Below are 14,066 nucleotides of genomic sequence, written 5' to 3' on the forward strand. Positions count from 1 at the left end.
CTTTCTGAAATTTCCCTATTCTGTTTAGCCACTGCAGTGTTCTCTTTAATACCAAACCTGGAGAAAACTGTGAAAGTAGAGAGATGTCTTAGAAACAGTTCTAAGAAATTACATACTAGTCTTCTGACCTCGGATACAATTTCAGCCTGTTAGGATTGCCCCATCCTTCCCCAACCGTCGCACTTTCCACTTCAACACAGTGCCAGCAATGAAAACACATTTTATAATTGTTTAATAACTGTCCTATGACTGTTTGCCTTGCCTCATGAATATAAGAAAAGTGTCCTGCCCGAAAGGGAAGTCTGGCAAGGAAGAGAGCTTGCTTCCTAACTGCGAAACAGGTGCAAAAACAGAAGCGCTCTACCTCCTTCACACTGCCAGAGCCGGTGCTCAGCACTCTGAGCCTGGGCTCCTGTGAGTTTGGCTTTGGTCAGGCATCCAGCATCTGGCTTTGATTGTGAAGAGCACCTTCCTGTGCTGAGGTGGGAGTCTCCTTGAGAGATTTCTCAGTGCCCATTTATTTCTAGTCCCTGTCTCTCCTTTGCAGTAATAAAAATTATGTTCTCCAAGTGTTCACTCACCCTCTCCCTTTCGTAATTCCTCTGCTTTACTGAGGTCTTTCTCACCATTGCACCCAGGTCTGTAGACTGTGTGGGAGCAGGAGCACTTACCCATTCCTGAGACTTCCTAGGCACATACATGTTCAGTAAAGACTGGCTGCATGAATTGGTCCAATTTAAATAGAGCCATTGCACAGCTTTTAGATTTACTAGGCCAAAGAGCTGAGGCTCCCTGACCACAGTGACCCATGGTGAGGCACAGAAAGAGGAGGTGGAAGAGACCCATTAAAAGACAGAGTAGATGAGCAGCAAAGAACTGAAGAAAGAGAAACTTGAAAGTATTCTCTTTATCCTTTTTCCTACAGTGTCTGATAGTGCGTTCATTTGGGCAGTCAGCTGATAGCCAGCAAGTGCCTGCTCTATGTTCCATCACTATACGGTTCTAAAAGACAGAGACCGGCCAGGTGCGGCGGCTCACGCCTGTAATCCCAACACTTTGGGAGGTCAAGGTAGGGGGATCACTTGAGGTCAGGAGTTCGAGACCAGCCTGACCAACCTGGTGAACCCCATCTCTACTAAAAATAAATTAGCTGGGCTTCGTGGCACATGCCTGTAATCCCAGCTACTCAGGAGGCTGAGTCAGGAGAATTGTTTGAACCCAGAGGTGGAGGTTGCAGTGAACCCATATCTCACCATTGCACTCCATCCTGGGCAATAAGAGTGAAACTCTGTCTCAGAGAGAGAGAGAGAGAGAGAGAGAGAGATTGATTTAGATGACAGAGACCATTTCTTTATGTTTCCAGTGCTTTCTGCACAAGAAGTACTAAATAAACCTGTACTGAATTAACGAAAAACTGAGATCAAGAATTCTTTTTTGAATGACCTTTCAGGGTCTCCAAACAGTTTCTGGTTTATTGGGGGAAGTGGGTATGTATGGGACTCACTGGAAAAACAAACAAACAAACAAAAAAAAAGTGTTGCTGAAAGCAGGTAGATGGGGCTACAGTTCCAACATGTTTAGTGTGGAGAGGGGACCAAATAAGAAAAGAACCTGTCGTGGGCAGACTGCTAGTTGGGAAGTGATGAGAGCAGTGGGTCTCAGACTTGTATGCACCAGAAGCAGACAAGGTTGAATGCAATGCTGTGCCCTATCCCTAGAGCTTCGGTTTGGTGGGGATAGGGTGAGGCACAAAGTTTACATCTCTGACAAGTTCCCAGGTGATGCCAATGCTGCTGGTCTGTGTTCCATGCATCGAAAACCACTTGCCTGGATAAATGTACCTAAACACATGTGAATATCATGAATGATGAAATAGAATTACTATTAGAATTTCTTTTTTTTTTTTTTTTTTGAGATGGAGTCTCGCTCTGTCGCCCAGGCTGGAGTGCAGTGGCGCGATCTCGGCTCACTGCAAGCTCCGCCTCCCGGGTTCACGCCATTCTCCTGCCTCAGCCTCCCGAGTAGCTGGGACTACAGGCGCCCACAACCGCGCCCGGCTAATTTTTTGTATTTTTAGTAGAGACGGGGTTTCACCGTGGTCTCGATCTCCTGACCTTGTGATCCGCCCGCCTCGGCCTCCCAAAGTGCTGGGATTACAGGCGTGAGCCACCGCGCCCGGCCTAGAATTTCAAGTCATGGTTGCACTTCCTCTTTCAGATTCCCCTAAACAGCTATGTGAACTGTAGGCAGGTCAGGCCCTCTAGGCCTGTTTCATCTACAGTAAGAATGTTGGCAAGGTGGTTTCTAAGGTTCTTTCCTTCTAGCTCTAGGAGTTAGCATTGAATTACTCGCCGGGCCACGGTCTGCTGCTTGCTTCGTCCTCTGATGCTCCTGTGGGGGGATGGGGCCTTTGATCTCAGCACCCATGGGCCTGGCCTGGTTTGTCTGATTTTTCTATCATTTCTTCCCAATGTTTGTGGTGATGGGCATTAATTTCTCTCCTTTTTTCCTCTGCCTTTTTTTTCATCTTCAACACTCCAGGAGGAAGAGCAAAAGCAGGCAGTAAGTGAACTTCAGAATTTCCCGCTGGACTCTCGCTCTTGTTGCACGTTCTTTCTTTACTCATGTAAATGTTTCTCCTCTTCTCCCAGCACATCATCTCTGAAGAGGGTTTTACATGTAAAACTCCCAGTGGGTCTCCCCGTGGTGTTGTAAAATGTTCTAAAAGTTCAAAGCATGTTTACCCGGTAGAGCATGTTCTTACTTAAAACCAGAGCTTGTAAGTACCCATCTGTTGTGAGCATTGAAGTGTGCATGATTAGCCAGGCTACCATTGCATTTTCCTGCCTTTCATTCTCTGTTGTTTTGTGTCTGGAGTGATTTTAATTCCTTGAAACAACTTTCGGGGTGCTGGGGTGACCTCATGTCATGAATGAATGTGCATGAAAATGAGGACTTATTTTGCTAACTATAGATGTCGTGCAGTCTTGACTAGGCTTCTGGATGCTGGGGCTGTGCCAGCCTTCTTAACAAAATTACTGACAACGACTGAGGCACTGACTCCACTTGCAGTGATTTCCTGTTCAGAACCTACTCCAGAGGGAGCTCAGGTTTTTCTGAGCTGTGTGGCTGCTGCATGGTGTTTGGGGGAGGTTTATATTTGTTTTTGTTTTTCCCGATAGCCACTGACCCACACAAGAAAGTCAATTGCAGACTTATCTACAATATTAGCACCATATGTTTATATAACATAGTAAGGTTTCAAAGCATACATTTTTTAAACTGAAGCTGAGTTTTTGTTTACCTTGGAGCTTTTTGTCCTTCGGGAGAGAAACATAAAACGTTTAATTTTAAAAATTTGCCTTTTTTTTTGAGACGGAGCCTCGCTCCGTCGCCCAGGCCAGAGTGCAGTGGCATGATCTCGGCTCACTGTACCATCTGCCTCCCCGGTTCAAGTGATTCTCTCGCCTCAGCCTCCTGAGTAGCTGGGACTGTAGGCGCGCACCACCACACCCAGCTAATGTTTGTATTTTTAGTAGAGATGGGGTTTCACCATATTGGCCAGGCTGGTCTCGAACTTCTGACCTCATGATCCACCCGCCTTGGCCTCCCAAAGTGCTGGGATTACAGGCATGAGCCACTACACCCGGCCTACCCGTTTTTTAAAAAAAACACAAATGAATACATGTTTTAGGTTAGGAATATAAAACATTATACTTATAATTTCTAGCTAGGAGAGCAATGGGACCATAGAGTAAAGAGAAAGGAAAGAAGAGATAGGTAGTGAGGGGAGGAGGCGAGAAGAGGGTACAGAGGAGGCAGACTGTCAGAAAGGGAGAAAGAAGATGGTGCATGGCATCAGGAGTGGCCAACAGCCCAGAAATCTGATGGCTTTCATGGAACCAAAGTGCACTTGTTTAGGTTTTTGCTAGTTTTGGTTCTTTTTTCTTCATTCACACAGAGTTTATTGCTTCCATCTCTGGCACTTCTGCATCAGTAGGTACATTTACATGGGCAAAGCAGAACAGGATGGAAATCAAGCCCAGCCATTACATGCTGCTTCCAGGAAGTGACACACATCACTTCCTCTCCATTTCATTGGCCAGAGCAAGTCACATGACCACACTTCACCTCAAGGGGGCTGGGAAGTCTAATCCTCCAGTTTGTCCAGAAGTCCCAGAGAAGCAGATGTTGGAAATACCTCCCCCAAGTAGACGAATGAGTGAGACTGTTGGAGGAAGAGAAAGGAGACTACTTATCCTCCCAGCTCCTGATAGTCTCATCCCCTTGTTATGAAGTATTCCCTTCCTAGTGATCCAGGGTGTCACTTCACCTGTTGTTGCTGATCACTAGTGTCCCCTCCTTCTCTTCAGCCCTCCATACCCCAGAGATGCACTTTGCAGCTGCAGGTACTTGCTGCAAATCTACTTCCAACAGTCTGCCAGACTAGCACAGCATCTCCTGATCTCTCTCTGCGTGCACCTGCTCCAAGTGAGCACAGACTGGAAACACCCTACACCTCACCTGAAAACTCTTTCAGAAGAGGGCAGGCATTGTGGATATTGATCTTAGTGGTAGCAGTAGAGCTTCCAGTAGACATTTCATTTAAAAAATGTTTAATCCAAGAAGCAGGAATTACCACTGCTGTGATATTAGTTCTCAGGTCAATTTAAAGCTAGTCTTCACTATAAATATTTGCTGAATGATAACCAGTATTAACCAATTTTATAAGATTTTGACTTATAGTCTGTATGAATTAATAATTGTATTAATTATAAGGGACATAACTAGTTCACATACCTATAGCAGTTATTTTGCTCAAGGCACTCCCAGATAGATCCATTCAGGAGACTAAATTATAGCTCAGAAATATCCTTTATAAAAAGGAATCTGAGCCGGGCGCGGTGGCTGACACCTGTAATCCAACACTTTGGGAGGCCGAGGCAGGTGGATCATGAGGTCAAGAGATCGAGACCATGTAGCTAATGTGGTGAAACCCTGTCTCTACTAAAAATAGAAAAAATTAGCTGGACGTGGTGGTGCACCTGTAGTCCCAACTACTCAGGAGGCTGAGGCAGGAGAATGGCGTGAACCTGGGAGGCAGAGGTTGCAGTGAGCTGAGATTGCGCCACTGCACTCCAGCCTGGGCGACAGAGCGAGACTCCGTGTCAAAAAAAAAAAAAAAAAAAGGAATCCGATTTCCCAAGAAAGCAAATAATAAAAATAATTTTTTAAAAAAAGAATCTGAAAAAATTTTATATTACTGAAAAAAAACCAAGCTGATTAGTATTATTATTAATATTGTTATTTCTGTCTAAAGAAAATACACTGATACATAGCATAAAAATCACCTTATCTTTTAAAGATAATAATCTATAAAATGCAGGATATCTATAGTTATTTGCATCATTTGAAAATATTTTGAACATTTCTCAGTAAAAGTCCAGTGCTTACAGTCAGAAATATGGTTGTAGGATTCATCAGCATGTTACAGAGGGGACACTAGGGTCACCACAGACTGATTAGGTCCCTACTGGCAATGGTGTTTATGACCATTGGTGCACTTGAGCTATGGGCCACTCCGGTCTCGATCAAACAATATCCCAGTCCTAGTCTGGAAAGAGTTCAGATGTACAAGTTCACTCTAGGAACATTTTAGGGTTCCATTTTTCCTAGTGACTCAGTGCACCATAAAATTTCACTGCTGGATCTCTAACACCACATTCACTGAGCTATCCAAGGAAATGGGTTCTGTTTATTCATGAAGGATGTGTTTCCTGCAACATTTGTCTGATCTCTCCTATTAGAAGTTAATTACCTAATAATGATCATCTGGCCTAAAGACTGTAACTTTATATACATTTTATAGAACATTTTATATAATGATCATCAGACTTAAATACTGTAACTTTAGACAGTGAAAGTTATGTAAGGATAGGAAGCTCCTTCAGGGTGGCCTTGGCCCAGCTTAGGTAGTGGGGCAGCGGTCCAAAGGGTAATATACCTGGCACTCTGAAAATAATGTAATTAGTGGAATATTGGGGAATTGGCTAAGAGAACATTGCCACTCTTGGGACCTTTCCTTTTTCTTCAGTGAGTTTGGCTATCACGTGGGATCTTGCCATCATGTCCTGTCTGATTTCCAAGACCCAGACAAATATCCAGCTACAGCTGTACCAAAGAGAGCAGGTTTGGCCTGGCTCCAGGAAGCCCCCATTTCTGATCACAGCTCTACCAAATATGCCTCAAAGGAAGGGCACTCAATGTTTAGTTAGCAATGGTCGACCCACAAGGGCTCACATGAACCTCATGAATATTAACTTTGTAAGTTTAAGAGAAAGTACTTTCAAAAAAACAAACCTATGCGACAAGAAAAAGAAACCTCCTCTTTGTCCACTAAAGAAATTGTTGGTGAACCCCTTGATGTCAGCATGCCTCATGGGTCACGTTCCCATCTTAGCCTTTGGATACAGTCTCACTGGGAAGCGATTCAGATTCACATGCTTCTGCAGTCTTCTGGGCTCCCTGGCTCTTAATCCTCTGAAATAGAAGCCTGAGTCTACTTCCCGAAAGGCAAAGGATTGCCATTCATTTATTTATTTAGCAGTGTTTTACTATATATGTTCAAGGCAGTGATCCTGGCCTTTTGGAGGTTAAAAAGAGAAATCGTACTCAAATACCACCATCAAATAGTCTGAAAGTTATTTCATGGTTGACATGATATCCTAAATGCAGAAACACAAGCCGGGTCAGTGGTATCCTGGGCCTCAGGCACCACTGTGGCCCTCCTAAGTTGGCAAACTATACAGACGTCTGTTGGTAAGTGAGGATTGCTGTGCTATACATAGGACTCTCCCACAAACCTTTAGCCTGGTCGCAGTCCCAGGATAGGTGCATAGACTGTCTGCCAGTGTTAGCTCCCTCCCACACATGGCCTCGCAAGAGTCGGCAGGATGTATTCATCCATCGGCCTTGGCACCTGTACTCACCGTAGGGACCTGGCAGTTTGTTGTTATTTTTTTTCCAAAAAGAGGAAATATCACTACAATATTAAAAATAGGTTTGGCTTTTCTTTTTTTCTTTTTTTTTTTTTTTTTTTTTGAGACAGAGTTTCGCTCTTGTTGCCTAGTCTGGAGTACAATGGCATGATCTCAACTCACTGCAACCTCCGCCTCCTGGGTTCAAGTGATTCTTCTGCGTCAGCCTACCTAGTAGCTGGGACTACAGGTGCACGCCACCACGCCCGGCTAATCTTTGTATTTTTAGTAGAGATGGGGTTTCGCCATGTTGGCCAGGCTGGTCTCAAACTCCTGACCTCAGGTGATCTGCCTGCCTCGGCCTCCCAAAGTGCTGGGATTACAGCCATGAGCCACTGCATCCAGCCATAGTTTTTCTTTATGATTAAGTATAAGTTTATTTGAGCCCAAAGCTTGAGGATGGCCCCCCCAGGAGCAAAGATTCAAATATACATTCTGATTAGCAGCAGTTATAGTGAGTTAAAAAAAAAAAAATGAAAAGGCAGTTCCTAAGTCGTTTACCAAGAACTTACATTAAAGTAACATAAGCAGGGCACGTGTTCTCAGAATCTCCTGAGGTTGTGTCACAGGCCAGATAAGGTTTTTAAAAATAATCACATAAGCTATTGATTATGTATACTTTGTTCTTTTCATCACAGATTCCAGGAACATGAAGCTAATGAGTGAAGCAGCTAGTCAGGAACAAAATGCCTTTAAACCATTGCCCCTCCGACTTGGCAGGTGGCGTGTCTGAAGCCCCATAGCTGTGTCTCTCGGGACCTGATCAATTTTGAATACCTCATATAATTCAGACTTCGTGGAGTTATTTTTGTTCTCATTTCCCCTCTTTTCATCAAGATCTTTCTAGGAAAGCATCATAGATGAACAAAAATGGTTTTGGTTCCTTTTATGTTCAGCAACTTAGTCTTGTGTAGCCAGAAGGCTCATTCCTGGATGGTCCTGTCTTGCATGGTGGGAATGGGGGATGGGTGTTTGTATTTCACTCCCCCAAAACTCCCTGAGTACCAAACAAGAGTCTGAGGATACAAGGGAAAAGTAGCTTTGGGATGTATGCCACAGCCCCCCAATATTTTTAATCACTCTCATCAATGTCAGGCTGAGAGATTTCCTTACCTACTTCTTGAATTTCCCTCCTGTACTATATTTCTGTCTTTTCCTCTCCTGACCAGAATGCACACAGCATATGAAAACCATCCTTCAGGGCCTCCAAGAAAATTATCTCCTCAGCCAACTGGAGAAATTCTTCCACTGGAAGAATATTGAATTCCTAGGACACACTGCCTCCCCCAGAACACTACAGGCTGAATCTCAACAAAGCATTAACAGAAAAGGATGAAGAAAAATGACTTGTAGGCTTGGAGCCTAAGAAGAATCTGGGGAAATGATGGGTGTCATTTCCTGAACAAGTGAAAATAGAGACATGATCTGGGTTAGGAGGGGATTTTGATCTGATTTTGAACATACTATTATGTCCTATAGCCAGGCAGTCAAGCAGAAAGATCTGCTAGGTATTGGACGTGTGCAACTGAAATTTCAATGGGAAAACAGGGCTAGCAATGTAGACCTGGAACCCTTCAACACAAAATGAGGATTGAAACCATAAACGTGAGCCTTAGGGAAAACGCATAGTAGACAAAAAGAAGAAAGAGGAGGCAGGAGAAGGACCCTCGGGTCTCTTGGAAGCCCAGATAATTGCAAGAAGGAGGAATTTAGTAAGACAGTAAGACAAGAAAGCCCGTGAATCTGACAATAAGGAAGTTACCAGCAACTTGGGAAAGAAAATGTTCAGTAGAGTAGTAAAATGCAGCCAGCTCTCAAAAGTGGGCTTTGTCCTGTCCGAACCCCTCAACACCACCTCCTGTCAAATAATGTCACCCCACTGAACGGAGATGTAAATCTTAAATCTGTGAATTACACGTGAATGGACTGCCCTTCCCACTAATCGAGTCTTGTTGGCTAAATCCCATTTCTTTTTCATCTAAACAAGCACGTAACCTTTACAAACCTCATTTTCCTCGTCAGTAAACTTTCAGCTCCACAATTCTTGCATCCTTTCATCATTGTACCAACTGGTATTCTGGAGAAAGGCTATAAACCTAAAAGAGTCTCCAGAGATCTTTTTGGGTCCTGGCCTATAGAGGAATGAATGAATGAATGAATGAATGAATGAATGAAATCCAGTTGGGTTTATTTCACTGAATTCTCCTTTCCTGACTTTGAAATCCTGTGGCCCTTACTTCATTGTCTGGGTTTTCTTTCAATAACTTCTTCCCCAGGGTTTATTCATGCCAGCCTCCCACCTGCCACTTTTCCAGATACAAGAAAGTATCCTAAGAAAACATCAGCTGCATCCCTGATGCCCTTCTCCTGTGGCTCACCTGCGTGATTCTTGGCCATGTCTCCAGCAGGACAGTTTTCTCTGGCATTCTTCCTCTCTGCTGTGCCTCACCCCAGCCTCTTCTCTCAGCACGGGATTGTCTCCATAACCCTTCACTCTGAGAGCATCTGGAGGCATTTTGTCAAATCATGAAGCTGTACCAGTCTCTAGGGTAACAGGTTTTATAGCTGACCCTCAGGTTGGTTCTGATGTTCCATAGTAATGGTAATGCTAAGGTTTGAAGCGTCCTTTACGGAAAAGAACGTCTGCTTAGTTTCAGCTAAAAGATGCATGTTATAACAAGTACTGTAGACTCTTTACACTTTTCTCCATTTACTCTTAATCATGGTTTGGCAGTATGCATTTGGAGCTGCAATATAGATGCCCTGATGTTTAAAAAAAGAAAAGTAGAAAGCTGTTTTATAAAATTACAGGCAATGCAGTTAACTGTAGCTGAAGTGGTACTGTTTTTTTTTGTTTGTTTGTTTGTTTGAGGCAGAGTCTCGCTCTTGTTGCCCAGGCTGGAGTGCAATGGCATGATTTCCACTCACTGCAGCCTCCACCTCCCAGGTTCAAGTGATTCTCCTGCCTCAGCCTCCCAAGTAGCTGGAATTATAGGCATGCACCACCACACCCAGATAATTTTTTTGTATTTTTAGTAGAGACAGGGTTTCTCCATGTTGGTCAAACTGGTCTTGAACTTCTGACCTCAGGTAATCTGCCCGCCTCTGCCTCCCAAAGTGCTGGGATTGCAGGTGTGAGCCACTGCGCCCGGCCGGTCTCAAACTCTTGACTTCAAGTGATCCACCTGCCTCAGCCTCCCAAAGTATTGCTACTGTGCCCGGCCAAGTGGTACTTTGTTAATTTTTTTTTTTAATTTCAATAGCTTTTGGGGTGCAAGTGGTTTTTGGTTACATGGATGAGTTATTTAGTGGTGAATTCTGAGATTTTGGTGCACCCGTCACCCAACTAGTGTACATTGCACCCAATACGTAGTTTTTTATCCTTCACCGCGCTCCCAACCTCTCCCTTCTGAGTCTCCATAGTCCATTATATCACTCTGTGTTTTTGCATACTCATAGCTTAGCTCCCACTTATAAGTGAGAGCATACAGCATCTGGTTTTCCATTCCTGAGCTACCGCACTTAGAACTGTAGCCTCCAGGTCCATTCAGGTTGCTGCAAAAGATATTCCATTACTTTTTATGGCTGAGTAGTATTCCATGGTGTTTATATACCACGTTTTCTTTATCCACTCATTGGTCGATGGGCCCTTAGGTTGGTTCTGAATCTTTGCAATTGTAAATTGGGCTGCAATAAACATATGTGTGCGTGTGTCTTTTTCATATAATGACTTCTTTTCCTTTGGGTAGATACCCAGTAGTGGGATTGCTGGATCAAATGGTAGGTCTAGCCGGGCGCGGTGGCTCAAGCCTGTAATCCCAGCACTTTGGGAGGCCGAGACGGGCGGATCACGAGGTCAGAAGATCGAGACCATCCTGGCTAACACGGTGAAACCCCGTCTCTACTAAAAATACAAGAAAATTAGCCGGGCGAGGTGGCGGGCGCCTGTAGTCCCAGCTACTCGGGAGGCTGAGGCAGGAGAATGGCGTGAACCCGGGAGGCGGAGCTTGCAGTGAGCCGAGATCGCGCCACTGCACTCCAGCCTGGGGCACAGAGCAAGACTCCGTCTCAAAAAGAAAAAAAAAAAAAAAAAAAAATGGTAGGTCTACTTTTAGTTCCTCAAAAAATCTCCATCCTGTTTTCCATGGTAGTTGTGCTAATTTACATTCCCACCAGCAGTGTATGAGCATCCCCTTTTCACCACATCCATGCCAACATACACTGTTTTTGGACATTTCGATAATGACCATTCTTGCAGGAGTAAGGTAGTAATCTCATTGGGGTTTTGATTTGCATTTCCCTCAGGTTAGTGATGTTAAGCATTTTTTCATATGTTCGTTGGCCATTTGTATATCTTCTTTTGAGAAATGTCATGTCATTTGCTGAAGTGGTACTTTTATTATAGTAAGGATCCATGCCAGCTCACCACTGCTCTGCACAGATGGCTAACCATAAACCCTTCAGTTATTTTATTATTATGTATTATTAATTTAAGTGTATATACAATTCTCTGTTAATTGCTTTCACAGTGCAAATTTCAACTCCAATTTTTAACCTGCTCAGACCTCAGAAAATCACGAGAGATTCTAGGAGACTCTCAGATCTGTAGCCACCCCAGGATATCCCAATGTGCAGAAGACACGGCAGTCTATTCTTGGGTCCCTTAAAGGTCTAACGAACCTGAGGCTGCTGGCTGCCTGCCCTTCTTTCCACAGCAGCTAACCACCCAGGAAAATAGCCCTGGGCAGACCATTCTCTGTAGGACCTCATGACTAAGTCGCCCTCAGCCATCCTTCTCATTCTCAGCACTAGTGACATTTGGGGCCAGATAACTCTGTTTTTGCAAGTAGTTGTCATATGTGTTGTAGAAAAACATATGTGTTTTTTTTGATAGAGATGGGATTTCATTATGTTGGCCAATGTTGGCCAAGCTAGTCTTGAAGTCTTGAACTCTTTTTTTTTTTTTTTTTTTTTGAGACAAAGTTTCACTCCTGTTGCCCAGACTGGAGTGCAATGGCATCATCTCGGCTCACCACAACCTCCACCTCCCAGGTTCAACCAATTCTCCTGCCTCAGCCTCCCAAGCAGCTGGAATTACAGACATGCTCCACCACACCTGGCTAATTTTTTTTTTTTTTTTGTATTTTTAGTAGAGACAGGGTTTCTCCATGTTGGTCAGGCTGTTAAGGATGTTTAGCAGCATCCTTAACTTTACCCACTAAGCGCCAGTAGTAGCCTCTACTCTCAGGCCCCTATCAAGTAAAATTGCCCCCTTGTTAATTGGAAGCCCTGCTCTGAGTCCAGAGAACCTTTCTCTGTGATACCAGTATGAGCCTCCCTGGCATTCTCAGAACCCCTTATTCTGAAGTTTGGCTATGGGAAGGGTGGGACCCTACAGATCCCTCTTCTGCACATATTTCCTGCTTCTGTTGATGCTGTTATCAGCACCGCCGTATCCCTGCCAGCCATCGCCAGCCTCCTGCTCTTCCCTCTCAGTTGCCAACTTCTAGTCCATTTTTTCTCCCAAAAGTTGCTCTCCCTCTTTCTATTCCTGTACCTCATTCCAGCCTCCATTATCTGTCAACTAGTTTTGGAAAAGCCTCTTTATTGATAGAACCCTGTCTCCAGTCTCTCGTTTCTCAGTTCCTCCCTGCCATTGCCCAGAGCTCGATTCCTGAGCACAGACTAGACTGGCCACATCCCTCCCCTCCTTAGAAACCTTCACCGGCTTCTTTTGCCTTTGCCTGTAGCAGGAGTCAGCAGGCATTTTCTTAAAAGATTAGATAGTAAATATTTCAGGCTTTCCAGGCCAAACCAGATATTATGTAGGTACTATATAACCATTTAAAATATAACCATTAAAAAATGTAAAAATCATTCTTGGCTCATGGTCTGTTAAAAAAAAAAAAAAAAAAAAGACAACAACAACAAAACAAAAAGCAAAAAGCAAAACTGGTGGTGAAAAAAAGTAGAACATTTTATTTATTTATTTATTTATTTATTTATTTATTTATTTATTTGAGATGGTATCTTCCTCTGTCGCCCAGGCTGGAGTACCGTGACGCAATCTTGGCTCTCTGCAACCTCCGCTTTCCAGTTCAAGTGATTCTCTTGCCTCAGCCTCCCGAGTAACTGGGATTACAGGCGCCCACAGCCACACCCAGCTAATTTTTGTATTTTTAGTAGAGATGGGGTTTCACTGTGTTGGTCAGGCTGGTCTTGAACTCCTGACCTCAAGTGATCTGCCTGCCTTAGCCTCCCAAAGTGCCGGGATTACAGGTGTGAGCCACTGCACCCAAGCCAGAACATTTTATTTTGAATGGTGGTTAGTTGGGCCAAGCATGGTAGCTCATGCCTGAAATCCCAGCACTTTGAGAAGCCGAAGCAGATGGATCACTTGAGCCCAGGCATTTGAAATCAGCCTGGGCAACATGGCAAAATTTCATCTCTCCAAAAATACAGTAATTAGCCAGGCATGGTGTCACCTACTCGGGAGGCTGAGTTAGGAGGATCACTTGAGCCCAGGAGGTCGAGGCTGTGGTGAGCCACGATCTTGCCACTGCACTCCAGCCTGAGTGCACTCCAGACAGAGCAAAACTCTGTGTCAAAAAATAACAAATAAAAAAAAAATAATGGTGGCAAGTTGGATTTTCCACGGGTTGTATAGTTTTCCTATCTGTGGCCTATTATTTTTTAGTTTTTGGGAGAGTTTCACTCTTGTCACCCAGGCTGGAGTGCAATGGCACGATCTCGACTCGCTGCATGCAACCTCTGCCTCCTGGGTTCTAGCAGTTCTCCTACCTCAGCTTCCCAAGTAGCTGGGATTACAGTCACGTGCCACCATGCCTGGCTAATTTTTGTATTTTTAGTAAAGACGGGCTTTCACCATGCTGGCCAGCCTGGTCTTGAACTCCTGACCTCAGGTGATCCACCCACCTCAGACCCTCAAAGTGTTGGGATTACAGGTGTGACGCACCGTGCCCAGCCCTTATCTGTTGTCTGTTAAATAAGCTGCTCATTACGGCTCTG

At 44.2% G+C, this 14,066-nt stretch overlaps 1 protein-coding gene across 50 annotated transcripts in view; it reads left to right on the forward strand.

The window, feature by feature from the left end:
* DTNB (dystrobrevin beta) overlaps positions 1-14,066 on the forward strand; it is a 302,368-nt gene that overhangs the window by 260,016 nt on the left and 28,286 nt on the right. For 21 of the 50 annotated variants that reach the window (XR_013402982.1, XR_013402983.1, XR_003721833.2 and 18 more), the window contains one exon: positions 2,542-2,562. The exons of the other annotated variants lie outside the window; for them this stretch is intronic. Coding sequence is in view for 18 of the 21 variants with exons in the window: in XM_077960044.1 (XP_077816170.1) it covers positions 2,542-2,562 (21 nt within the window). In the remaining 3 variants the exon portion in view is untranslated. The remainder of the gene's footprint in view (positions 1-2,541; positions 2,563-14,066) is intronic. 50 annotated transcript variants of the gene reach the window in all.

The sequence above is a fragment of the Macaca mulatta genome, chromosome 13 (genome assembly GCF_049350105.2).
Source record: "Macaca mulatta isolate MMU2019108-1 chromosome 13, T2T-MMU8v2.0, whole genome shotgun sequence".
In the NCBI taxonomy this organism is placed as follows: Eukaryota; Metazoa; Chordata; class Mammalia; order Primates; family Cercopithecidae; genus Macaca; species Macaca mulatta.